The sequence below is a fragment of the Schistocerca piceifrons genome, chromosome 3, assembly GCF_021461385.2.
Source record: "Schistocerca piceifrons isolate TAMUIC-IGC-003096 chromosome 3, iqSchPice1.1, whole genome shotgun sequence".
In the NCBI taxonomy this organism is placed as follows: domain Eukaryota; kingdom Metazoa; phylum Arthropoda; class Insecta; order Orthoptera; family Acrididae; genus Schistocerca; species Schistocerca piceifrons.
In genome coordinates this window covers 334,664,717-334,691,395 of record NC_060140.1, presented here as the reverse complement: position 1 = coordinate 334,691,395, position 26,679 = coordinate 334,664,717, and the positions used below count along the sequence as shown (strand labels likewise).

The window sequence follows — 26,679 nt, the reverse complement described above, 5'->3', positions numbered from 1 at the left end:
ACTTTCCCTGCCGATCGCACAGTTTTGAATTTTTTCTTCCTCGGCGAGCTTGTGTGACGCCACTCCATTGACTGCCTCTTTGATTCGGGTTCAAAAAAATGCACCCATGTTTCGTCCCCGGTCACAATTTTTTTCAGAAACTCATCTCCCTCCAAGCAGAAGCGCTGCAAGTGTTGGGAGGCTATTGTTTTCCTTGCCTCTTCATTCTGATCGGTTAACATTCTTGGAACCCACCGTGCACAAACTTTTGAGTACCCCAATTGTTTAATAATCGTGATCACACTGCCTTTACTAAGAGAAATAATGCGACACACTTCATCTGCAGTCACCCGACGGTCACCACGAATGATGTCATCAACTTGCTGAATGTTGTGTGGAGTCACTGCACTCACCGGCCTGCCGCTCCGCTTTTCATCAGTCAACGGTGTTTGCCCTTCAGCTTCCTTACAACGACGAACCCATCGTCTAACAGTGCTGACATCCACTGTCACAACACCATACACCTTCTTCAGTCTTTCATGAATGCGTATGGGCGTTTCACCTTCTGCATTCAAGAATTCAATCACACAACGCTGTCTCAAACGAACATCGATGTCGGCCATCTTACAAACTTCTGCTGTGCTGCCACCTGTTGACACAGAAAGTTACTACTGCAGTGGATTGCAGAAGAAGGTTTGAGGAATGGCGCCAAATTCAAATTTTTCACTTAACTTAATTTCTTTAAGTAGAAAAAAAATGGGAGGCATTACTTTTTGACCGACCCTCGTATGTTTGCCAACACCAAAACACCTGGTCCACGAAAACAATCATATTCGACAATGCTGGAGGTTTCTTCATTCGATGAGCTGTGGGAACACTTGAAGACACCCAAGGACATTGGCGAAAATGATAGTTTTAATGGTCCAGGTTTTAAGGTGGCAGAATAAATGACTGTCAATTTCGCACCTTTCATAAGAGTTTTATACACCGTAACGGGAAGCTGAATATGACACCTAACTTACTTCGGCAGCAATGAGCAGATTTGCCTATAAGTATGTAATGCAAAAGGGATGACACTCAATCGACAGTATTAACACACCCCTCCTATATAATGCATGTCAATGAGCAGAAGGTGAAACAAGCAGCGAGAGGAAACATTTTGTGGGGAAGCCAGCACGGGCACACATAAAAGACTGCACCCCGGGAGGCACTACGGAAAGCTCTTATTCCAAGTGGATACGAACAAAACCAGTGATGCAGTTGATCACGTTAACAGCGAATGGTACACATGTGAGTGGGCACGAAACTTCGGATTCGTGGAAACGAACTAGGAAGGAGTAAAGTGCCGAGATTTCGACGCAGTTCAACGGTAGGGCCCTTGCGATTGGTAGAGAGTTTCCACAAAATAAGAGGAACGCTCTTATCGGTCGAAAAAAGCCGTGACGTGGAGAAAGAAAGAACCTGGGTGGTGAGAGAGTTCGGCTACGAAAAGAGAGCGAAATTTTGGTGGACTCTTCTCCGAACTCGCGGCAAGTGCAGAACGGAGTGCATAACGCTCTGTACGCGCAGAGGATAAATTTGAGTGAACACTGCGTTCACTGCGGCTGACATTCAGCTAGATATTAGCTGTAGCATCATTGAGCTCCCACTGTGGAGAAGCGAACCAGCCAGTTGGTTAATTGTCTTTGTGAGGACTGAGAGGGCATTTTAATATGAACGCTGCTCCAGTCATGCGCATGCATATCGCTATATTCCAAAACTAGGGATGAGCGCATATTTTCTCGCATCGCGAGAAAGATAGGGAGAATTTCTGCTGAAAAAAATCAGCAAAGGCATAATTAAATTTTATAGGAATTTCAGTGGGTGAGAGCAGCCATGAAGACGACAGCTCATCGCAGCTAAGGTAAATACCGCACGCAGAGGCATAAACTTGCTGGTTCACCTGCTTGCGTCCACTGTAAACTCGAGCGACCTTGGGTAATCTTTGCTCAACTTATCACAAAACTAACCATCCTCCGTAGACTTGATTGTCATCCTAAAAAGTACCAAACTTTGAACTGGAATCGGATGATTTATCGTAGTACTGGCCAACATCAGGACATAGTCGTAAGAGAAATTTTGTAAAGAAACTTCTGGTTAAAATTTACCATTGTTGTGTTTAGGATTATTTCACTTTCTGAGGACGAGCTGCGTTCGTTTGACAACTGTCGTAACATTGTCACATTATAAACTGTGTAAATGCGTGCATTTCTGTGATAAGTTTGCAACATTAAACCAAAGTTATTTACAGCTTACACAGTAGTTGTTGATCAGACACGAACCTTACAAGGTGTTATGGTGCAGGGAGGCACATTGTTGCATGTCCGTAGTGATCTCTAAAATCTCTGAACAGGGTACACTCGCCCCTTCACGTTACTGGGACACTGTACTCCTTCCCATGCCGGTCCTTTCAGGTGTGCATGCTGCACTGACTTCATTTTTATGGACGTCAATGCGCGACCGCACAGAACTGCGCTGCTGGAGGAGCCCTTGGAACGTGAGGATATTCGACGAATGGGCTGGCCTGCCATTTTTACCGACTTAAAACTCATTGACCACGTTTTGGATGTGTTGGAGACATGCACTGTAGCTCGTACTCATGCCCCAACGACCATCCATCAGTTGTCAACAGTGGTGGGAGAGGAATGGAACGTCCTACCACAAGAACGCGTACAAATCTTGGTGGCAGTATGAGAGCACGTTGTAGAGCATACACGTAGTCCGTGGTTAACACACACCCCATTAGGAATGATGTCTCGCCTTTTCTAATGTTGAGGAAATCTTCATGAATCGCGGTGACTTGACAGTAATTTTTGTACCAGCGTCGTTTCGGTTCGTCCTATTGAGTATTTCTTTCAGTTACCTCCTGTACTGTATTGTACTGTAGCAGTTCTTTGTAGGTGTTCTCCAAGTCCCATCGAGCAATGTACTCGTAATTTGGCAGTGATACAGCATTAGTCTAAGTTTTCCACACAGAAATCAATGCCTCCTTTAGTATTAGCGGGTCCGCTTCTCATGCCATCTAGTGGCCAATTGAGCATACTTCGGGGTATCCAAATATTTTTGATCAGATAGTATATTGTGAAGAATAGTTTATTTCTCCGTTAACTAGTTTCGAACTTAAGTCTTTCATCATACGGCAGCGACAATTTCTCGCATGAATTTCACATATTATCTTGAGGAGAAATTTAAGTTGTATAGCACAACACAGCGGTCTTCTTGCTTGATGTGTTCGAAGCTGAACCATGAGCCAGGAGCTGCCATTCCTCCACAGACATTCATGCGCTTCACAGTTAAGTGTGAGGGTGAGTGAGTGTGTGTTGTCAACAGCAGACAGGGAATTCACGAATTGATCAATGTCTATGTCGAGTTAAAAATACGAGTAAGTGTGATATACATGAAATTTATGGTCTACAAGACAAATTGGTTTCATCAAAAATTATTGAATATTTACCATACACAGGGCGTCCGTTATTAAAGTTCCAGTTTAAAAAGCTGTGTAGAGAGAACCACTGCTCAGAATGACGTCAAATTTGCGCAGAAATTGATTGACATAGAGGGAAACATCATCGAACAAAAAAAAAAAATTAACGAAAAATTTGCCAATAGACGGCGCTGTCAAGAGTCTTGGCGTAAATAGGGTCGGCCTCAAAACGCAGATGAATCGTAATACAACGGATATGGTTTGAGTTTTACATTATACCATTCGTAATGGTTCAGCGTGCATGACTGCACAAGTTTGGTAGTCAATAATTGTGGCGCAGTTACTTGGGTAAGCTCATCCACCACAGTATGGTTGTACCATATCGGATAGGAAAAAATCGTTTTTTTAATTGTCCTTGGGTCAAGAACCGGATAAGAAGGAAAATTACATTCGGTTTTCAATAGTCGTGGTACTGGCGCAAGGCATTTTCAGTGTGCTGTCCACCGTTTTCTGCCACTAGTTGAAATCGAGCAATAGCATATTCCACAACAGTTCTGAGTGTCTCGGGGGTCACGTTCAAAATACATTGCACAAAGCTTACTTTCAGTGCAGCTACGTTCGCAATTGGACCCCTGAACACGTCTTTCGTATAACCCTACAGCCAGAAGTAACGTGTGTTATCATGTGATTTGGACGGCCAGGCTGTAGGAAAATGACGGAATTCTGAATTGCCTCCGCAGCAGCCGCTTCGCTGGCTCTGAAATGTGCGGAGGAGCGCCATCTTTTTTACATAAAAATGATGATATTCACACATCCATGTTGTTGATGGGTTGGGATGACTTTGGTGTGCAAAAGCCTCTTATGATGTTTACCAGTTACGGTAAACGTAACAGGGCCCCCACGACTCAAGTTTTCTAAAAAAAATACGGCCCTATGATGAACGATGTAGTCAACCCGCAACACAAAGTCATCTTTGCAGAATGACGTGTTACCGGTTAATGTGGGTGCAAATTTTCAGTCGCCTGTATTCTGTAATTCTGCATATTTTCATGTCCTTGGAGGTGGAAATGAGCTTCGTCTATCCACAGAATGTTCCATGGCCATTCATTGTCCTCTTGCATGCGAGCAAGAAATTACAGAGTGAACGTTTGTCTTGCTGGCAGGTCAGCAGGGAGCAACTCCTGAACATGGATGATTTTGTACGGACAGCAATGCAGGGTGTTCCATAGGATTTTATGCACCAAGCTCGCAGACACGTCGAACGTTCACTGCATGTTTGCACACCACCGCTCGACCCCTCTAGCAATGCTGTGGCCACATCTTCGACAGATGTCGGATTAATTTCTTTCCTCTCTCTGCTTCATTGCACTTCAAAAGAACCTGTCTTTTCGAATTTTGTATTCATTTTCTCCAGATCTTTAGCAGACTTCGGACCAATACCTTTCTTCATATCCTTGAGTGTCCGGAACATCTGCGGGGTTACTGGCGCATGATCACCGTTCTTGTACAAGAGCTAAACCAGCAGCGCGCGATCCTTCATGGAGACAGTTTGGTTGGGTGTCTCTGACGCAAACATGAGGAACAGCCTTGTGCAGCGCATCCGTTTGTGTGCATATTCTGACGTTTACAGCGCCATCTATTGGTCATATTTGCGTTAGTTTTTTTCCGTGACGTTCGCTCATGCATCAATAATATGCTGTTCAAACCTTACCTCATTGTAAGCAGTAGTTCTCTTTCTACAGGGTTTTGGAATTGCAACTTTAATTCTGGACACGCTGTAAATAACCATAAATGTCGTATACAAACTGGTATTTCCTGTATCTTGGTTTTGTTACTCTTGGCAGCAGACATGAAAGAGACTGGTTAAATACTTTCGATGCCCAGTAAAATTATTCCATCCTCTCCCGCCGTATCCATCAGCACCTTAATCAACACCACCTAGTCCCCCTTACCCAATGTGGCTTCCGACCCTCCTTCTCTGCTGAAGACCAACTCCTTAACCTCCTTCACCTTCTGTCCCTCCAGCTTAACTCTCGTCGCTCCACCAGTTTTGTTTCCCTCTTCCTTCAAAATGCCTATGACCGTGTATGGCATCCCAGTCTCCTCTTTAAACTCCAAACTTACACCCTGCCTATCAATTTTGTCTGTCTGGTGGCTTCCTTCCTCTTGCGCCATTCTTCCTATGTCACCCTCCACAACACCAAATCCCGTATCTTTTATCCCATCGATGGTGTCCCCCAAGGCTCTGCCCTCTCCTTTATCACTTGTATATGGCTGATATACTCAAGCCATCCCCACTTGTCCACCTCCTCCAGTACGCTGATGACGCCGCCTTCCTGGCTCTCTATACTACCCTTCAATGGTCCCAAAGGACCCTCCAAACCCACCTTGACCAGTTCACCACTTGGTGTAACCAGTGGTTCTTCCATCTCAAACCCCTCCAAAACCCAGGCAATCATCATAGGCTGCACCACGCGCCCTTTCCATCTCTATGATTTCTACCTCACCCTTTATGGTCGTCCCATCCAGCTCACCCCCACCCTGAGACACCTTGGCCTCACCCTCGACCGTCACCTCACCCAGACCCCTCACCTCCTGACCATCCAGCAGAAAGCCCATTCCCACCTCTGCCTCCTGAAACTCCTGTCAGGCCAGACATGGTGATTGCATCCCTCCACTATCCTCCACACCTACAAATCCCTCATCTGTCCTATCCTCTGTTATGCCAGCGTTGCCTGGATCTCTGCACCCACCCGCTTTTATAAGGCCCTCCAAATCATCGAATGCCATGCACTCCGCTTGCCTTCTGTATCCACCCTTCCCCAACATGGCTCCTGTATGAATTCATCCCCTTCCCCCACCTCCTCCTTTACCTCCAACATCTCCAACTCCTTTACACTGTCCACAGGCCTGATCCCCCCACCCACCCCCTGGTTTCCTCCTCCCTCTCCATCCCCCACCTGTTGCTGCACCCATATCACTGTATTCCTCACTCTCTCCACCTCCACACCCTCCACTTTCTTCATCAGCGCAATTTCCAGCGGCTCCTCCTCCTGGATGACGAAATTCGCCGTGACATATACCCTTCCTTCCAACTACAACCTGGCCTTGTCCCCCCCCTCCCCAGGGCCCCCTATTTCCTCTCCCCTCCTCCTCCCAGAGCGGCTTTCCCTCCTCCCCCCCCCTGAGACCTTGCACCACATCCTCACCTCTTTCCCTCCCACGTCCCTCCCACCCTGGCCCTCTTTGGCGCCCCATCTGCCCATCTCCCCCCTCTTCCCCCCCTCCCTTCTTCTCCTTGTGCCTGGCAGATCCTCCATTTTGATCATCGTCATCAGTGTGCCATGTCAGAGTTGTGTTTGGTGCTGTTCTCCTGTGCGTCGAGAGGTGTGATTTTAATTGTGTGCTGGCCTTGTACTTAGTGCTACTGTTGGTGATTGTTACGTGCTATGCCATCCGTCGATACTTTTATGCTCCGGTCATACTGCGCCTTGTGTTTTTTTAACTGTCTCACTGAGCGGTTTATTGTTGCGCTACTTTTCGACTGTTTTATCTCCATTTTACAGTCGCCCCTTCCATAATGTTCCCCTTTTTTATATCTAAGTACACCATGTTTTCTCCTTTATTATTTTTAAATGTCTTCAATTGCATGTTCTATGTCTTTCGGCTGAAGAGCAGCGAATATGCTTCTGCCAGCCCGCCCCGATGGGGAATTGAAATACAATAAAGAAAAAAAAAAGAATTATGGAAGCTGTACTCATGGAAATGCAGCGATGCTTTAGCTGTATCGACAGCCTTACAGCAGTGTATGAATATCGGTAGTAATTCTTCAAAATATCGATGCCACGTGTTATTTGTGAAGCGGCAGCAGCTGTGGGACTGACCTGTCGACGTAGTCGCCGAGGAAGAGGTAGTTGGCGGCGGGCGGGTGGCCCAGCTTGTCGAAGTGCCGCAGCAGGTCGTCGTACTGGCCGTGGATGTCGCCGGCCACGTTGACGGGCGCCTCCAGCTCCAGCAGCATCGGCTGCTGGAGGAACAGCTCGCGCGTCGACAGGCACAGCGTGCGTACCTGCCACTCCGCCAGCGACGCCTGCACGCAAACACACACACACACACTTTCCTCATCATCCTCTCTAACTTCTACATAGTCTGCCAAATCTCTGCACACCAAATACCAAATTTTGGCTCTACTCAAGACCATTATAAAGAAGGAGCAGCTTGAACAACAGTTTTGGACTGAAATTTCGTTCATAAATAAGGAGGCTTCTGCGGCTGGTGTCGCCATAATAAAAATTCGGCGTGTACTGCTGTAACGTAGCAAATTATTCTAAACCTGAATACCTTGCAGTGAAGTAGTGTGTCTTGCCCAGTACCTGATGTGAGAGCTTTTTAATTCGCTCATGAGGACAGCTTTCTCGGTCCGCTGGGGCACCGCGCGCTAGCTATCGCGGGCATATACCGCACCGTAAAAATCTCAGTTCAATACCCTAAATACTTTTCGAAATATTAAATTCTACCTAAAACCATGGTGTTACAAAACTAAGCTAGAGTCTATACTGTATTCATCTATAGTATCAGTTGAAACTGTAACAAAAAGAATTCAGTTCATAGAAGTTAATTTTTGTAGACTTTCGTTTACTTTCATTGCAATAGCTGCTGATGCAATAGTAGCAATTTAGAAAATTATTGTTTAATTATGCTTTGTTGTGTGAATGTTGTTGAGAGAGTGAGAGAGTGTATGGAGGACATATGTAAAGTGTGGCTGTTTTATTTTATTAGAAACTGTGTAAAATGTGTCTTGGGAAAGTTCCTGTGTAATCATGAACCATGTGACGTATCTCCCAGTGTGCATGCCTTTGTATAAAAGGAGCCACAAGAGAAATTTGAAATTGAATCAATTACTATTTCATTTCCGGGAATAAGCCGTATTTTTTTAAATTAAATTTGGTTTCGTAAAATTAGACTCTAAGTTTCCTTTAATTTACGTCTATGGTCACAAACTTTTTGTTAACAGATTACTGGTTTCGGTCTTTAATGACCATCATCAGATGTGTCTCATAAAAACAAAGTCCTAATGCACTGCAGCCATAGTGGCATAGTCAACTGTTAAATGCGGAATCAGCACCAGCATCGTCAAATACATATAAATCACATCACATGCACGAGTCATGTTGTCAGTAGTACTACTGTTTAAAATATGCTCTATGGCTGCAGTACGTTAGGACTTTGTTTTTATGAAACAGATCTGATGACGGTCATTAAAGACCGAAACCGGTAATCTGCTAACAAAAAGTTTGTGACCATAGACGTAAATTAAAGGAAACTTATTACATATAGGGGTCACTGTTTTTCGCGACGATGTCGCAACTTGTGAAATTAGAATCTCTTTTATAAATTGCTCTCTGTGATTCTATTGGATGACTTAGGAATTACCGAAAGTGTGAGCGCGCGAGCTGTTCCAATAGGCTGCCTAAATCCTCAGTCAATAGGAATTAAGCATCTTCCGTGCTTTGTGGAGGGATTTGTAATAAGGTTCTGTGCCTCTAAGAGTCACTCGGGAACCTTCTTGCAGTGCACACCAATGTTAGACCGCTCTACGCAAATTCGTTCCACGATGAAGAAAATCTTACGTTTTGTCCCCCCTCCTATCATAAATGTAAAGCAGTTGCATTATTGATAAATTTGGTGGAAGCTTGCATATTTTAAGTGGTTTTGTTTGGAAGTTGCGCGTGAACTTTCTTGTCGTACTTAAATTCCGCGTGGCGTGTTTCGTGAACATCATGACACATAATGGCGAGCACTTCTTCATAGGAAGGCCACTGAACGACTTCATGTAGTACCTCGCGAACAGCAGCGGGTTAGAGATTGTCGAGCCCGTTAAAATCATTTTGGTCAGAATGATAAACTTCTGGCTGCTTTCGTGTGGAGAGCTTGTCGTCGTAACAGTTATCAGCTTGCACCAACACTACACTGAAGAACCAAAGAAACTGGTACACCTTCCTAATGCCGTGTCCCCTAGACTTAGAACTACTTAAACCTAACTAACCTAAGGACATCACACACAACGATGCCCGAGGCAGGATTCGAACCTGCGACCGTAGCAGCTGCGTGGTCGCGCACAGAAAATGGATGTAACGGACACCCTTGATATTAAGTCTCTCTTCACCAACATATCAGTAGAAGAGACTATCAGCACCAATCACGAACGGATACCATCTGATGTGTGTCCTAGCTCGTGGTTAGCATCGCTGCATCTAGATGGCTAGGGCACGGGTTGAATTCCCATGCCCAGGCCGGTGATTTTCTTCGCTCGGGGACTTGATGTTTGTATTGCTTTAATCATTTCATCTCATCTTCCATCACAAAGACGCGCAAGTCGTCCAAGTGTCGTCAAACAGAAAGACTCGTAGCACGTGCCTGAACAAACACAGACCTGCTCCTCCAACCAGTAATGCCATACGATCATTTAACTTCATCGAAAATCGGTGATCTAGTGCTATAATGTTTGTGGTCAACATGTTGCACCTAACGGGGTAAATATTCAGAACAGGTGGACGGATTTCTTCATTCAGGCATTTGAGCGAGCTGCTTTTAGCTCCGCAGAGTTCTGCTCACGCTGTCGGTTGTGATACGTGGACTACACAGTCGTCATGTAGCTTCATGGAGAAGCATAGTTGCGTAAGTTGCAGCAGTATATTAACAGTTTGCATACGAACGTCCAGTTCACGCTATAACAGGAAGATGACGATGCAGTTCTTTTCGTGAACTTGGAAGGTCTACGAAACTCTCGGTGACAAACTGGAGCATAACGTCTACCGGAAACCTACCCACACCAGTCGCTATCTACTCGCCGAATCCTATTCTCATACGGCGCAGAACTGAACCGTCCTATACACACTGATTGCCCGAGCTCACCACCTCAGCGGTGACAACAGCATCAAACAAGAACGGAAAAAGTTGCTGACATCTTTATAATCAAGCAGTATGGCAATAAAATAGTAAGAATAACAACTAAATTCAGTAGTAAGTTAAATACGGAAAATAAATAAATCAACTCCCGTGGCGCACTTATTTCAAGGGAGTCGGTGATGGAGTAAGCACGGTGCTTTGCAGGGGATGTATCAAACCGGCACAACAAATCGGCCCTAATGGAAAACCAGCGTGATTGTGGGCAGGATATTAATTTCCAAGAAGAACTAATATTTACAGGATGGCCGTGGATGCACACTCGCAAAACATGGAAGGCAACTGAAATCCTCAGGCACACTGAGAACTTTAACAGGGAAGGCGACTACAAGTCGCTGGCGTCCTGGATGCCAGCGATCGCGGTACGACGGGCCGCGAGAGATCACAGAGCAGCGGCCAACTGCAGGAGAACACGCCACACAGAAGCTTGTCGCTGACTCGTAGCGGGCTACCAATTACTAGCAGGCGTGTCACCCACAAATATTCTGAGACATATCCCCTCCCTCCGTTCTTACACCGACCAGTGGCCTTTCAGAGCCAATAACACTGAGAAACGTGGCGTCGTTCACCTTATGACACCTTTAGAAATGCAGTTCACTAAAGTACAAACTACCCAATACTTTAGTCTATGCCCAGGGAAAGGCCGCTGCAACATGGCCGAAACGTCGGTTACTGCATTTTAGGACTAGCCGAGAAACGCGACATTGCCAGAGTATTTATTTATTACAAATGTCTATTATTCCATCTCCTCCCCACTCTCTCCCTATCTCCTCTTGCCTCCTCTCTTAACATCTCCTACCCCTTTTCTATTCCCCTTCTCCTTTCCCTCTATCCACCGATCCCCTCACTCCTTATCCAACTCTTCTCCCTCCTCTCTTTATCCATGCCGCCTGCCCCTAACCATCACCTCCACCCATACCCCTCTCTGTCCATTTTTCCTAGACACTTCCTAACAGCCCGAAATTTAAGTACAGTTAGTTTTTTCGTACGTAATGTGGAGAATTAACAAATGGAAAATTTTCGTAGTCAGTAACAGAGCATAACAGTCCGTAGTGTAACATGAAGAAGATGCCCGGTTGGGCTACCGAACACATACGACTTGCGGCACCTAAGACATTCAGAGATTTTTCTGTTTTCGTGACTTATAATTAACGTGATTAATCCAGGATAGTCTAATATCCAGAAGAGGCCCCAATATTTTTGCTGATGTTCGTGCGTTAAATCTAAAACGACCGTCCGCAGCTCGTGGTCGTGCGGTAACGTTCTCGCTTCCCGCGCCCGGGTTCCCGGGTTCAGTTCCCGGCGGGGTCAGGGATTTTCCCTGCCTCGTGATGACTGGGTGTTGTGTGATGTCCTTAGGTTAGTTAGGTTTAAGTAGTTCTAAGGTCTAGGGGACTGATGACCATAGATGTTAAGTCCCATAGTGCTTAGAGCCATTTGAACCAATCTAAAAGGACCCAGGCTTATCGTATTCAATAGTTACGTTCGGTGTTTTCGTGTAAAGAAAGATAAAGAAGATTTTTTCACGCGACAAATTGACACCGTTCCTCATCGACCTTTCAGATAGTAGATGAGTACCATTATCCATCCACGATCAACACAGTTCCAGACTGAAAGGTGCAGTATATAAGCAGCCACCATCTGCATATTGTAGCAAATAAATAATGGGACCAAGCATGTTTTCCATACAAATAAGTAGGGGACATAGAGTAGCTCTTTGACGTATTCCTTTCCACACTGAGAAGAGTCTGTACAAACTGTTGTTTTGCTTTCTAATGTAAGCAGTTCTGCGGTAGGTGAATCACCTAAAACATGCACCGCAAATATTGCGGAAATGAAAAGTCCTGTTGATATGCGGTTTTCACAGGATGGATTGGTAGTAAGGGGGCTCGTATTGTTAGCCAAGAAACAAGTTGTAATAATACTTAGAAAGGATATTTTTTGTGCAAACATACACTTTTTTAATTGGAATAATGCCTATTGATATTAACAAACTGAAAGTAGGGAAAATTAGAATGTCTGTGATGTTCTCTGCAGGTTTCTTGTGCGAGCCGTTTACGTGATATCGTATTTTGAAAAGTTCCCACACCGGCCTAGTACAATACCTGCGGTAGCACACACTAAAGAACAACACAAGTGCAAACACAAGTTCCGTTGATTCTGACGAGTAACGAGACAACTGACCACCACAGGCTGTGATCAGAATGACCAGCGGCACCGGTACTGGACGCTTCTAGTCTGGTATCGGATGACTGCTGCACACATGCTAGCATTTCAGCGAAGATGACCGAGCACGTTACATATCATCGGGTGTAGTTGGTATGTCCTTGCAGGCAGCGTCTTTCAGCTTCCCCCCTCAGGGAAAAGTATACAGGCGTCAAATCATGGAACTGGGCCTGTCAAGGTTCGGGTCCCCTGGGTCCGATCCAACGATTTGGAAACAAATTGCGAAGACATATCGTAGTATTTCGTGCTCTATCGGCTGCACAGCATCATGTTGGTACCACAGGCTCCTCCTAGTCTGCAGAGGAATTTATAGCATCCGTGGGAGATGGTGCGTTAGGAGGCTGCGACACGTGCGCGTTAAGTGTTCCGTCTATGAATCACCGGCCTTCACTATCCCACATCACACGTTTACACTCCATGGTCGCTGACATTCCACCTGACGAAACCAACGGGTATTGTCAGCAAACCAATAGGGCTTGTTTCAGTGGTTTACCTGGCCATGATTGGTAAATGTACCTTCATCACTAAACAAGATACATGATACATCTGTCTTAAGTCCCATGTACATAAGTTAATGCGATTCTCATAATCGTTTCCGTCCAGCTCTTGATGGAGAGAGATGTGATGGGAATGGGCTCTATGTCGACGGAGAATGCGTAGCACACTTCCTGACTCATGCCACTTCCTCGTGCGATTGTGCGGGTGCTAACGTACTAATCAACTGCAACAGCAGCAGCAGAACATTAATTTCACCCACTTCTGTCGTCACTTTTTTCTTTCTGTTACATTGTCTGGTTGTTACATTCCCACTTTCACATAACTAGTTGAAGAGGTTGATAAGTAATTGACGAGATGGTTGACGTCTATTGCGATATCTTGCGGCATAAAACCGTACAAGAAAGAACTGCATTCTTCCTACACTTTCCACACCCCATGCTCATGTTTGCTTTTTCTGCATTGGTATAGCCCATTGTCCACTCACGACGTACTACTTGGACTGTCTCACACTAAATGACTAGCAGATCGCAATGACCTCGAGGAACGCACGAGAATACTAAGTAAACATCACAAAATCTTCCTTGCGGCTACGCAGGTTGAGTGGCACAGACAAGTGCCTGTGTGGAAACTTTTTAAAATACGATATCTCGTAAACGACTCGCACAATATAAATAGACATTGTTCAATTTAAAAAAGTGTAAGTCTGCAAAAACGCACTTAGTAAGTATTATTACAATTTGTTTATTGGTTAACAGTACGAGCCCCTGACTACCAATCCATTCATGAAAAACCGCAAATCACTAGCACTTTCCATTTACGCAGTATATGCAGTCACGATTTAGGTGATGAGATACATATTTGTATATCTGTCATAAATAATCAATCACAATTTCAGAAGAACAGTGATGTTCATACCTACTATACTAAATGAAAAAATGACTTATTACCAGTTAATAGAGATGACTGTAGCTTAGAAAGAAGTTCAATATCTATTAACAAAAATTTTGGATATTTTGTCCAATAACATAAAATGTCTGACAGATAGCAAAGCAAGTTTTGAATCAAAATTAAACTAATTTCTTACGTAGAACTCTTTCTATTCAATAGACGAATTTTTGTTTAAAACCGGCTGAGTGTTGAAAAAGTCTAGTTTTAAGTGTAGTTGCAGAAGCAGGACTGAAAAATATATTAACGTTGAAACTATACATGTTTCGTACCCCATAAACTAATTCGTTCAAATTATCTGTGGAACTTGCAACAAACAAACTAACTAACTACTGAAGTGTAATAATGATGTTGGGGAGCTTACATGACAGTCTTCTGAAGAAAGGCGACGCAGTTTTCACGAAATCCGTATGCGTAAATTTAGAAACCCAGTACATAAGGAAGCTTGTGCAACAATTCTGCAGCCTTGATCGCATATCTCGTGTAGGCATCATGAGAACAATATAAGAGATTACGATGCTTATCAAGGCTGCTCAATATACGAAGGGTATAGGATGGGAAATCACTGATATTGGTACGAAGTACTCTCTGCCATGATCAAAAGAGTGGTTTGCGGGCTGTGTATGTAAATGTAGGTATGGATATGATTTCCTGATTGGACTACTATATTTTATAACATTAATAAAGGTAGTCCTTCCCGTAAGGATGACCGTTTAAATTGTCGCCGTTCTCCCCAGTTCTCCTCTCATATTCCTATCGCTGCGGTCTTCTTTTCTGATTGGGGCGCTAGAAGCTTTTATCAAAGGAGTTGTCTTCCTCCTAAGGCGCTCTCGCACGAGGGCTTACTTAGTCTGTTTAACTTGTCGAGTGCACTTGGGCACGCTCTTGCAGACTCACTCTCGCGTTTAAGCTGCAGCTTAGCTGTACGAGAGTACACAAAGCGACAGGTCTTAAAATCTAGGCAAAGTTAAATTTAATACCTCTTCCAGCCACAGCCGAAGATGTTCTCCTTTGGTCAAAAACGCTTTTGCCTCAACTGGGAGTTCCTGTTTATGCATTCGGCTGATTTCCCATATTATTTATCTAAAATTTTGAAAGACTGTTAACCTCACGTGGGCAGTTGAAGCTATTAGCCCAGGATGTAATGTAATGACATCAGTGGGACAGTGCATCAGAGCACTCGTAATACCTCAAGGAAGGTAGAAGAGGGTTTCACATCTCTCTTACGCCCGACTTCTGGAAAGCAAGTTTGGCACTAGTGAATGTTATGTAACAAATAGTTCACATTGCACTTCTTCAACTCTTAACAATGCGTTTGGATCCTAAATGAAAGTGGTCAAAGTAAGGAGGCATTTTGAGCGATCTCTTTGCAAGCAGACGATCAGAAAGTAACAAAAAGTTTTTGGAGTGGAGATATTAATATTACGGGGCTCTAAAGGTGTTGAAATTCAGTTGGCATTGTGTGAAGCAGTACGGCTTTCACTTACGGCTCTTGTTTCCTTTTTGCACTTGTTCAACTACTCCAAGGTATGCACGTTAGTAGTACAGGTCCTCCGCTTCTACATCATATTTCCTCTTCACATGTACAGCTACCCTGGCTGCGTGCAGATAAGTGCATAGATTTCCATACAAACTATCTTCTCTGCTGTCTTATTAATGAATACTGTGCCTCACATCTCTCCTCGATCATAACGCTCTTATCTGAACATCACGACAGAAACACCCGTTCCCGTCAGAGTAAAATCCTTTCTGATCCGCCCCATCGTTCAGCCACTTTCTGGAATACCTTCTCAGTGGCATGAACCCGTGTATGGAATAACTTCCGCATTATATTAGAAAACTAAATAACATCTCCAGCTTCAGAAAACAGCCAAAGACTTAACAACTAAAGCAACAATAAGGATTATCATAGTTCCTGTATGCCCTCGTTACCCTTGTATATTCTTCTTTCCAATTTCAGAAAATATGATCTTAAAGAAAGTTCTGTGTGTCTGAAACCCCGGTACGATGTAAGAGGGACCTGACGGCCCTAATCATATCGTGCAGTCAGCTTTCAGTGCCCACCACTAGGTGCGTGCTGCGAGCAACAATCAAATTACGTTGTAAATGGGAGTGAAATTTGCGTCCCATCGATCAGGTTGTCCTTGAAAACTTTATGTATTTTTTTCCTTTGAAACATAACATATTGGCTCTTATGATACAGGTCACTGTTTCCCGTGCGTCTGTGTACGACTTAAACCTTTCACTATCATTGGGACGTGTGTCGTACTATCGGTTCATTATCAGAGAACCAGTCGGAAGTTGCTGCATGTTATTACAGTTGAAACGTCCCCTTTTTGAAGAATTATACAAGACTGTGCTTTAACTGACACACAATATTTTTTAGCGCAACGCAATCTGACTTTCAATAATCCCTACAAAAGAATGGCCCTGACTAACATTAACCTATACGTTTCACAAATCACTTACCTCACAAAAATCTTGGTTACTCGAACTACTGCAATACAGCGAGCACCACTACTGCCAGCTAAATAAAAGATTCAAACTACGGAAGGCACTAACTACTGATAGGGATAGTTAGCAAATGAAAGATATTAATAGAGAACAAACAATGTATTTACCTTAATAGTCATCAAAAGTCATAATATATATAGGAGTTCATAACATCTATTCTTACAAATATCAAAACTCCGCCATTTCTCTCTCCACATCCACCACTGCTGGCGGCTCACCTCCAACTGCGCAACGCTACGCGCTGTTCACATCCAGCTGCCGCTGCCCAACACTACCATGGCAGACAACAATGCAAACTAGACACAGACTGCACACAGCACAGCCAGTGATTTTTATACAGAGGTGGCGTTACCAATAAAAAAACCTAAACAGCCTACTTACACAGTGTGTCAATGTCCCAGTAGTAGAGGGAAGCCCGCTAATGGCTTGCAGATTTTTTGTAATAACATATTTTGCCTGTAGGCTGTGTTGTTTTCAAGTTTCACTGTTAACTCTCTGCTCCGATTTGTCGCACTGAATTAGTTCGCACCTGCAGATAGGCAACCTAATGAATACATTTGCAAAGAGAGCTACTGTCGCGCCTTCCCGGACAGATCGTGTCAATGAAATGCACGCGTTTATTGACGCTGGCCGCGTCACGAACGGTGTCCATGTTGGACAGCTCTATTACAGTTACAAACTTGGAGAGACACTCTATTTGCACTCTATCCACCTCCCTGCGTTGGAAAACGAAACAGCGGGAATAACTTTTTCGAGCTGTCACTTATTACTATGACATTAAGTAAAATAATAATACATTAATGTCTCTCATTCCGAAAAGGAACTGGAAATGAAAGGGTTAACATGTTGAACTCAGTGGCTAGTCGGTTGTCGGGATTTATAAAAATCTAATGCTTTGTGTTTCTATATCACTCTGACAGAATCTCATTTGTCTTAGTTTATTTCACTAAAGCCGTAAGTACTTTTCTTTGAGTCATCAGTCTTCTCACTGTACGTCACACGAATTCCTCTCCTGTGCCAACATCTTCATCTCAGAGTAGCACTTGCGAACTACGTCCTCAATTATTTGTTGAATATACCCAATCTTTGTCTTTCTCTACAGTTTTTACCCTCTACAGCTCTTTCTAGTACCATGAAAGTAATTCCTTGATGTCTTAACAGGTGTCCGATCATGCTGTCCCAACTCCTTGTCAGTGTTTTCCATATATACCTTTCCTCTCCGTTTCTACGCAGCATTTCCTCATTCCTTACCTTATCAGTACATCTAATTTTCAGCATTCGTCTGTAGCACCACATCTCAAGTGCTTCGATTCTCTTTTGTTCCGGTTTTCTCATATCCATGTTTACCATACAATGATATGCTCCAAACGTACATTCTCAGACATTTCTGCTTGAAATTAAGACCTATGTCTGATAGCGGTAGACTTCTCTTGGCCCGGAATGCCGTTTTTGCCAGTGATAGGTTGCTTTTTATATTTTCCTAGCTCCGCCCGTCACTGGTTTTTTGTTGCCTAGGTAGCAGAATTCCTTAACTTGGTCTACTTAGTGATCGCCAATCCTGATGTTAAGTTTGTCGATGTTCTAATTTATGCTTCTTCTCGTTACTTTCAACTTTCTTCGATGTACTGTCAAACTATATTCTGTACTCGTTAGGCTGTCCATTCCATTCAATAGACAATGTAATTCTTCTTCACTTTCACTGAGAATAGCAATGTCGTCAGCGAATCGTATCATTGATATAATTTCCTCTTCGATTTTAATTCCACTCCTGAACCTTTCTTTTGTTTCCGATCATTGCTTTTTCGATGTGTATATTGAACAGTAGGGCCGAAAGACTACAAATCTGCCTTACACCCTTTTAATCTGAGCACCTGGTTGTCCATTTTTATTATTCCCTCTTGGCTTTTGGACATGTTGTATATTACCTGTCTCTCTCTGTAGTTTATCGCTATATTTCTCAGAATTTCGAGCACCTTGCTCCATTTGACATTGTCGAACGCTTTCACCAGGTCAATAAATCCTATGAACGTGTTTTGATTTTTCTTTAGGCTTGCTTCCATTATCAACCGCACCGTCAGAACTGATTGTTCGGTGCCTTTACCTTTTCTAAAGCCAAACTGATCGCCATCTAACACATTCTCAGTTATCTTTTCCATTTTCTGTATATTATTCCTGTTAGCAACTTGGACGCATGAACTTTTAAGCCGACAGTGCGATAATTATCGCACTTGTCACCTCTTTCAGTCCTCGGAATTGCGTAAATGATATTTTTTCCGAAGGTCAGTTTGTATATCGCCAGACTCATACATTCCACACACCAACGTGAAAAGTCGTTTTGTTGCCACTTCACCTAATGATTTTAGAAATTCTGATGGTATTCCCTCTGTCTTATTTGATTTTAAATCTTTCAAAGCTCTTTTCGTGAGATAAACGTGTGAGGAAACGATATATCGCTCTTAACGGAACTAAATCGACAGATGTAAAGATAATACCCGGAGTACCACAGGGAAGTGTGATAGGACCGTTGCTGTTTACTATATATATATATATATATATATATATATGACCTAGTAGAAAGCGTCAGATGCTCTCTAAGGCTATTCACAGATGATGCCGCTGCAGAATGACCTGCAGAGAATTGATGAATGGTGCAGGCTCTGGGCCGCCCGCTGTGACCGAGCGGTTCTAGGCGCTTCAGTCCGGAACCGCGCCCATGCTACGGTCGCAGGTTCGGATCCTGCCTCGGGCATGGATGTATGTTATGTCCTTAGTTAGGTTTAAGTAGTTCTAAGTCTAGGGGACTGGTGACCCCAGATGTTAAGTCCCATAGTGCTTAGAGCCATTTGAACCATTTTCAGGCTCTGGCAGTTGACCCTGAACGTAAATAAATGTAACATATCGCGCATACAAAGGAAAAGAAATCCACTACTGTACAGCTACACTATTGATGACAAACAGCTGGAGACAGCGTCTGCCGTAAAATCTTTAGAAGTAACTATCTAGTGTGACATTAAGTGGAATGACCATACAAAACAGATTGTGGGAAAAGTAGACGCCAGACTCAGATTCATCGTAAGAATCTTAAGGAAATGTAACTCATCCACGAAAGAAGTGGCTTATAAGGCGCTTGTTCGCCCGTTTCTTGAATATTGTTCATCTATCTGGGATAGAGGAGATAGAGAAGATGCAACGAAGAGCGGCGCGTTTCGTCACGGGATTGTTTAGCTGGCGAGAGAGCGTTACGGAGATGTTAAACTCCACTGGTAGACGTTACAAGAGAGGCGTTGTGCATCACAGAGAGATTTACTATTGAAATTTCGGGATAGCACTCTTCAGGAGGAGTCGGACAACATATTACTTCCCCTCCCTCCCGCCCCCTACATACATCTCGCGTTCTGACCACGAGGAGAAAATTCGAGAAATTAGAGACAATACAGAGACTTACCGACAATCATTCTTCCCACCCACTATTCGCGAGTGGAACAGTGTTGGAGGGACCAGATAGTGGTACCGAAAGTACCCTCCGCCAAACCCCATTAGGTGTCTAGCGGAATATGATGTAGATGTAGATGTAGATGTAGATGTAAAGAGGAACTGAAACAAACCTGACAGTTACCAACTGTCTCTCTTGTAGTGTCATCAAAATTGAAATCGAATGACAATTTCAAACACATAAGACTAAAAAGGAGAAATCAGTTATTTGAATAAAGGTTGAATTTTTAATACCACGTTTTTAAGCTGACCTAACAAGTATAAAATTTCTCCTAACCTTATCAGATTCCTGTTCCTAAACATGTATTTTGAAAATGTCTTTGTGAATTTTTTACAACTATGTGAATATTATAATATTTTAAATGAAGTAGTTGGGCGCATGCAATGCGTAATTTATCCACGACTAGTTCAATTCCTTTCTATATCTCTACTTATTAAGTGATGCGTGAACTGTTCACCTCTTTACTATTATTTATTTCATGCGTGCTATATTTTTCGTCTTTCACAACTATTCAAAATTCAGAATCATAAATTTCCAAGACTATCTGTATGGGGTTAGTAATGTGTAGGGATTAGAAAATTTTTTTATACTACCTAGTCAGTTTTAAAAATTGTTTTTTATTTAAATAATTATTTTTGTTTCGGCTCGTCTAACGACGTTCCACTATACTGTGACGCAGAGATTTCAGAGTGCAGCAGGAGATATATATATATATATATATATATATATATATATATATATATATATATATGCAGGGTGAGTCACCTAACATTACCGCTGGATATATTTCGTAAACCACATCAAATACTGACGAATCGATTCCACAGACCGAACGTGAGGAGAGGGGCTAGTGTAATTGGTTGATACAAACCATAAAAAAATGCACGGAAGTATGTTTTTTAACACAAACCTACGTTTTTTTAAATGGAACCCCGTTAGTTTTGTTAGCACATCTGAACATATAAACAAATACGTAATTAGTGCCGTTCGTTGCATTGTAAAATGTTAATTACATCCAGAGATATTGTAACCTAAAATTGACGCTTGAGTACCACTCCTCCGCTGTTCGATCGTGTGTATCGGAGAGCACCGAATTACGTAGGGATCCAAAGGGAACCGTGACGGACCTTAGGCACAGAAGAAACTGGAATAGCACATTACGTCCACATGCTAACACCTTTTTATTGGTCTTTTTCACTGACGCACATGTACATTACCATGAGGGGTGAGGTACACGTACACACGTGGTTTCCTTTTTCAATTACGGAGTGGAATAGAGTGTGTCCCGACATGTCCGGCCAATAGATGTTCAATGTGGTGGCCATCGTTTGCTGCACACAATTGCAATCTCTGGCGTAATGAATGTCGTACACGCTGCAGTACATCTGGTGTAATGTCGCCGAGGGCTGCCACAATACGTTGTAGGCACATCACGGTACACATTCTCCTTTAACGTACCCCACAGAAAGAAGTCCAGAGGTGTAAGATTAGGAGAACGGGCTGGCCAATTTATGCGTCCTCCACGTCCTATGAAACGCCCGTCGAACATCCTGTCAAGGGTCAGCCTAGTGTTAATCGCGGAATGTGGAGGTGCACCATCATGCTGATACCGCATACGTCGACGCGTTTCCAGTGGGACATTTTCGAGCAACGTTGGCAGATCATTCTGTAGAAACGCGATGTATGTTTCAGCTGTTTGGGCCCCTGCAATGAAGTGAGGACCAATGATGTGGTCGAAAATGATTCCGCACCATACATTTACAGTCCACGGTCGCTGTCGCTCTACCTGTCTGAGCCAGCGAGGATTGTCCACGGACCAGTAATGCGTGTTCCGTAGATTCACTGCCCCGTGGTTTGTGAAACCCGCTTCATCGGTAAACAGGTAGAACTGCAACGCATTCTCTGTTAATGCCCATTGACAGAATTGCACTCGATGATTAAAGTCATCACCACGTAATTGCTGACGTAGCGACACATGAAACGGGTGAAAGCGGTGACGATGCAGTATGCGCATGACACTACTTTGACTCAGTCCACCGGCTCTCGCAATGTCCCGTGTACTGATGTGTGGGTTCATGGCAACAGCAGCTAACACACCAACTGCACCCGCTTCTCCTGTGACGGGCCTGTTACGGACCCGTTTGCGTGCTACGACCATACCTGTTGCATACAGTTGGCAGTAGATGTTTTGCAATGTGCGGCACATTGGATGCTCTCTGTCCGGGTACCGTTCTGCATACACCCTGCAGGCTTCAGCTGCATTTCGTCGACACTCGCCATAGATGAGTATCATCTCCGCCTTTTCAGAGTTAGAATACACCATGGTCACAGTTCCTACAACACTACACTATCACAGACGTCTGGTAACACGGTGTACTACAGTTGGTCTGCGTGCGGAGACGAATGCAGAATAACAACAGCAGCAAGCGCTACATGCGGACACTGCGACAGCTAGACCAAACCACAACAGCTGGCCGGGGTGGCCGAGCTGTTCAGTCTGGAACCGCGAGACCGCTACGGTCACAGGTTCGAATCCTGCCTTTAGCATGGATTTGTGTGATGTCCTTAGGTTAGTTAGGTTTAAGTAGTTCTAAGTCTAGGGGACTGATGACCTCAGCAGTTAAGTCCCATAGTGCTCAGAGCCATTTGAACCATTTAAACCAAAACCACAACAGTGCACTACAGCCACACTCGTAAACACGGTCGTCATCGTAAACATGTCCCTGCAGATGCTGCTCGCCGACCGTGGCCCGTGTTTGTTACAACACGCAACTGAACGTCGGAGGTTCCAAGCGTCAACTTTAGGTTACAATATCTCCGGATGTAATTAACATTTTACAATGCAACAAACGGCACTGATTACGTATTTGTTTATATGTTCAGATGTGCTAACAAAACTAACGTGGTTCCATTTAAAAAAAACGTAGGTTTGTGTTAAAAAACGTACTTCAGTGCATTTTTGTATGGTTTGTATTAAACAATTACACTAGCCTCTCTCCTCACGTTCGGTCTGTGGAATCGGTTCGTCAGTATTTGATGTGGTTTACGAAATAAATCCAGCGGTAACGTTAGGTGACTCACCCTGTATATATATATATATATATATATATATATATATATATATATATATATATATATATATATATATATATATATATATATATTCACGTTTGGGCCCTACTGGACCACGCGAAGTACAATCACGGGGCATTCAGTTATTTTCTTTTAGACTTTCTCTCTGCCCAAATTGTTTTCATTCTCTCGGAATGAGCTCTTTTCCTTTCATCAGACCATGTGGTTCCAGTTTTCTTTGGTTTTTCAGCTTGACCAACTACCCAGTCATGAATTTTTTGCCTAAATACTTTTCTGTCTTGAATTTCATCTTGTTTTATATCTGCCTCTTTCATGTCCTCTTTTATAGCAGCAATCCATTTTATTGTCTCAAATTTAGCTTTACTTCGATTTTCGTAGAATTCCACTACTTGTTTAGTTAGTCTGGTAGCATCCATTCTTTTAATATGCCCATAAAATTTTAATCTGTGTTTTTTCATATCCGAATATATGCTGGTGTATTGTTGAATTTCACTATTTGCTCTTAGCCTGTATGTTCCTTCTTCAGTATATTTTGGACCTAGAATTTTTCTGATTACTTTTCTTTCTCTTTTTTGGATTTCTTGAATGTCCTTTTTTCTGTTTAAAATTAGCGTTTCAGCCCCATAAAGGCACTCTGGTTTTATGACCGTGTTGTAATGTCTCAATTTAGAGTACCTCGAGAGACATTTTTTGTTGTAGATGTCTTTTGTAAGTCTAAAAGCTGTCTCCATCTTTTGACAACGAATTTCATTTCCAATTTTTTGTAGACCAGTCTCTGAGATTGTTTCACCTAAATATTTGAATTGCGAAACTCTTTTGATTTTTCCATACTTAGTTTCCAAAAGTTTGGGTGCCAGTTTGTTGCTAGTCATATACTGTGTTTTTTCAAATGAGATTTGGAGACCTACTCTTTCTGCTGTTTCTTTAAGAATTTCTATTTGTTTCTGAGCAATTTGGATGTCCTGCGTTAGAATAACCAAGTCGTCTGCAAAGGCCAAACAGTCTATTCGAATATTTGTTCGTCCTAATTTCACTGGTTGGTCAATTTTGAACTCCAATTTTCGTTCGCGCCACTCTTGTATTACTTTTTCTAGAACGCAGTTAAATAGCAACGGAGAGAGTCTATCACCTTGCCTCACGCCTGTTTTTATTTCAAAGGATTCTGAAATTTCTCCTCTGAACTTTACTTTTGATTTTGTACCAGTTAGCGTGTCTCTGATAATTGCCGTGGTTTTAGGATCCAGGCCTAGTTCTTTCACAATTTGGAAAAGAGATTCACGATCCACTGAGTCATAAGCCTTTCTAAAATCTACAAAGGTACAAACTAGTTTTTTATTGTAAATTTTTTGATGTCTGAGAATTAGTTTGAGGACTAAAATCTGTTCTGGGCAAGATCTATTTGGCCTGAAACCTGCTTGATATTCGCCAATTTTCCATTCAAGTTGTTGTTGTGCTCGGTTCAGAAGACATTGAGAGAGGATTTTGTATGTGACTGGAAGAAGAGAAATTCCTCTGTAATTATTAACATCAGTTTTGTCTCCCTTCTTATGAAGTGGGTGAATCAAGGCGGTTTTCCATTCATCAGGAATTTTTTCAGTTTGCCAAATGTTTTGCATGATTGAAGTAATTTCTTTAACGGTTTTTGGACCAGCTGCCTTTAAAAGTTCTGCAACAATTCCATCTTCACCAGATGCTTTGTTGTTTTTCAACCTATGAATTTCTTTAATGATTTCCTCTTCATTTGGTGCAAGTGAAACTGGATTGCATTGTTGGGGAATTTTTGGTGGAAATCTTTCTGTGGGCTCGGGGCAATTTAGAAGATTCTTAAAATATTTAGAAAGTTCTTTGCAATTTTCTTGGTTGTTAAGAGCCAACTGTCCATTTTCCTTCTTGAAGCAAAGATTCTGGGGTTGGTACCCCTTTATTTTGGTTTTAAAAGTTTTATAAAAATTTCTGGTATTGTATTTCTGAAAATCTTCTTCAATTTCTAAGAGTTGACTATTCTCATATTGTCTTTTTGTTTGTCTAATTAGTTTTGAAGTGTCTTTTCTAGTTGTCAGGAATGTGTCATATGTGTCTTCTCTCTTGTTGCTATTCCATGCTTTAAATGTCTCTTGTCTGGCTTTGATTGCATGATCACAGTTTTCATTCCACCAAGCATGTTTCTTGTGTTTTCGTAAAGGAATTTGATCTTGAGCTGTTTTGATAATCTTGTGTTTGAGTTGTTCCCAATTTTGTGCACTTGTTTTGTCAAATTCGTCCGCTAATAGTGATGGTTGGATTTTACTGGTGTCAAATTTGGGGATTAATGGTGTCCTTTCGTTGAAATTTTGGGGTTTTAGCTTTAGTTTCACACGGGTTAAGTAATGGTCTGAGTCAATATTGGCGCCTTTACGGACTTGAACATTTAAAATTTCTTTGTGACATGGATACGAGATTGCAATATGGTCAATTTGGAATTCACCTATGTCCTTGTTAGGTGATCGCCATGTCTTTTGTTTTGAAGGTTTTTTCTTAAAATGACTTGACATAATTTTGAGATTGAAATTTCTGCAAAAATTCTACCAGCCTCTTTCCATTTTGATTGGTCCATTTATGTGCAGGGAATTCACCGACCGTTTTTCTAAATTTTCTCTCTTTCCCTAACTGTGCATTAAAATCACCCATTAAAATCTTTACATAATTTTGAGGAATTTTGGAGACTGTATTCTCTAACACTTCCCATGACTTATTTACTTTTTCTGGATTTGTTTTATTCTCCTGGTTGATAGGCATGTGTGCGTTAATTAAACAGTACATTTTATTTGCACATTTCATGGAATTGTCATTAGTCTGTTGTTTACTGGATTTACTTCGATTATGGAGCCAAGAATGTCTTGCGAAATTGCGAATGCAACACCCAGATGCGGAGTGTTTTTAAGAATTCTTTTGTCTGTTTTACTTTTAAACAATCGGTAGTTTCCAAAATCCATGGTATTCTCATCAGGCAACCTTGTTTCTTGCAGGGCTAAAATTTTGATATTTTGTTCTTTTAGTGTGTCTCCTAATTTATAGAGTTTTCCTGGTGTCAAGAAAGAGTTAATATTGATAGTTCCAAAAAATGTTTCGACCTTGGGCATGAGTCGGTCAAAAGACTTCGATTTCCTCTGGTTTGGGATATAGCGTTTCAGCCTAGTCTCCCCAGAATCCGATAGACTAGTTGCGCCACTGATGGCGGAGGATTTGTTACCACCTGGGGTAATTTTGTAATTACTAAAACGCTCCATAATAGTACTTAGAATCAAAGGGTTGAGCTCAGAAAAGCTCAGTGGTTAAGACTGGAGTGGTTAGTTCCAGAATTTGTATTACGGCCGCACCTCTGGTGAACAGACGCCGACCACAGTGCCGCTTGTTACAAGTCAGACGCAAGGTGGATTTATTGTATTATGTGCCTCTTCCGCTAGTTCCACCGTACCGAGATTCGTTCTCTCCGCCTTCACTACCGTTGAGGTCTTCGCTGTAA

At 42.7% G+C, this 26,679-nt stretch overlaps 1 protein-coding gene across 1 annotated transcript in view; it reads right to left on the bottom strand.

Annotated features, from left to right (window-relative positions):
* The window catches only part of LOC124790053 (serine/threonine-protein phosphatase PP1-alpha-like), a 581,605-nt gene that overhangs the window by 350,814 nt on the left and 204,112 nt on the right, over nt 1–26,679 (bottom strand). Inside the window, exon 2 of the mRNA XM_047257612.1 lies at nt 7,327–7,532. Within this exon, the coding sequence (XP_047113568.1) occupies nt 7,327–7,532 (206 nt within the window). The remainder of the gene's footprint in view (nt 1–7,326; nt 7,533–26,679) is intronic.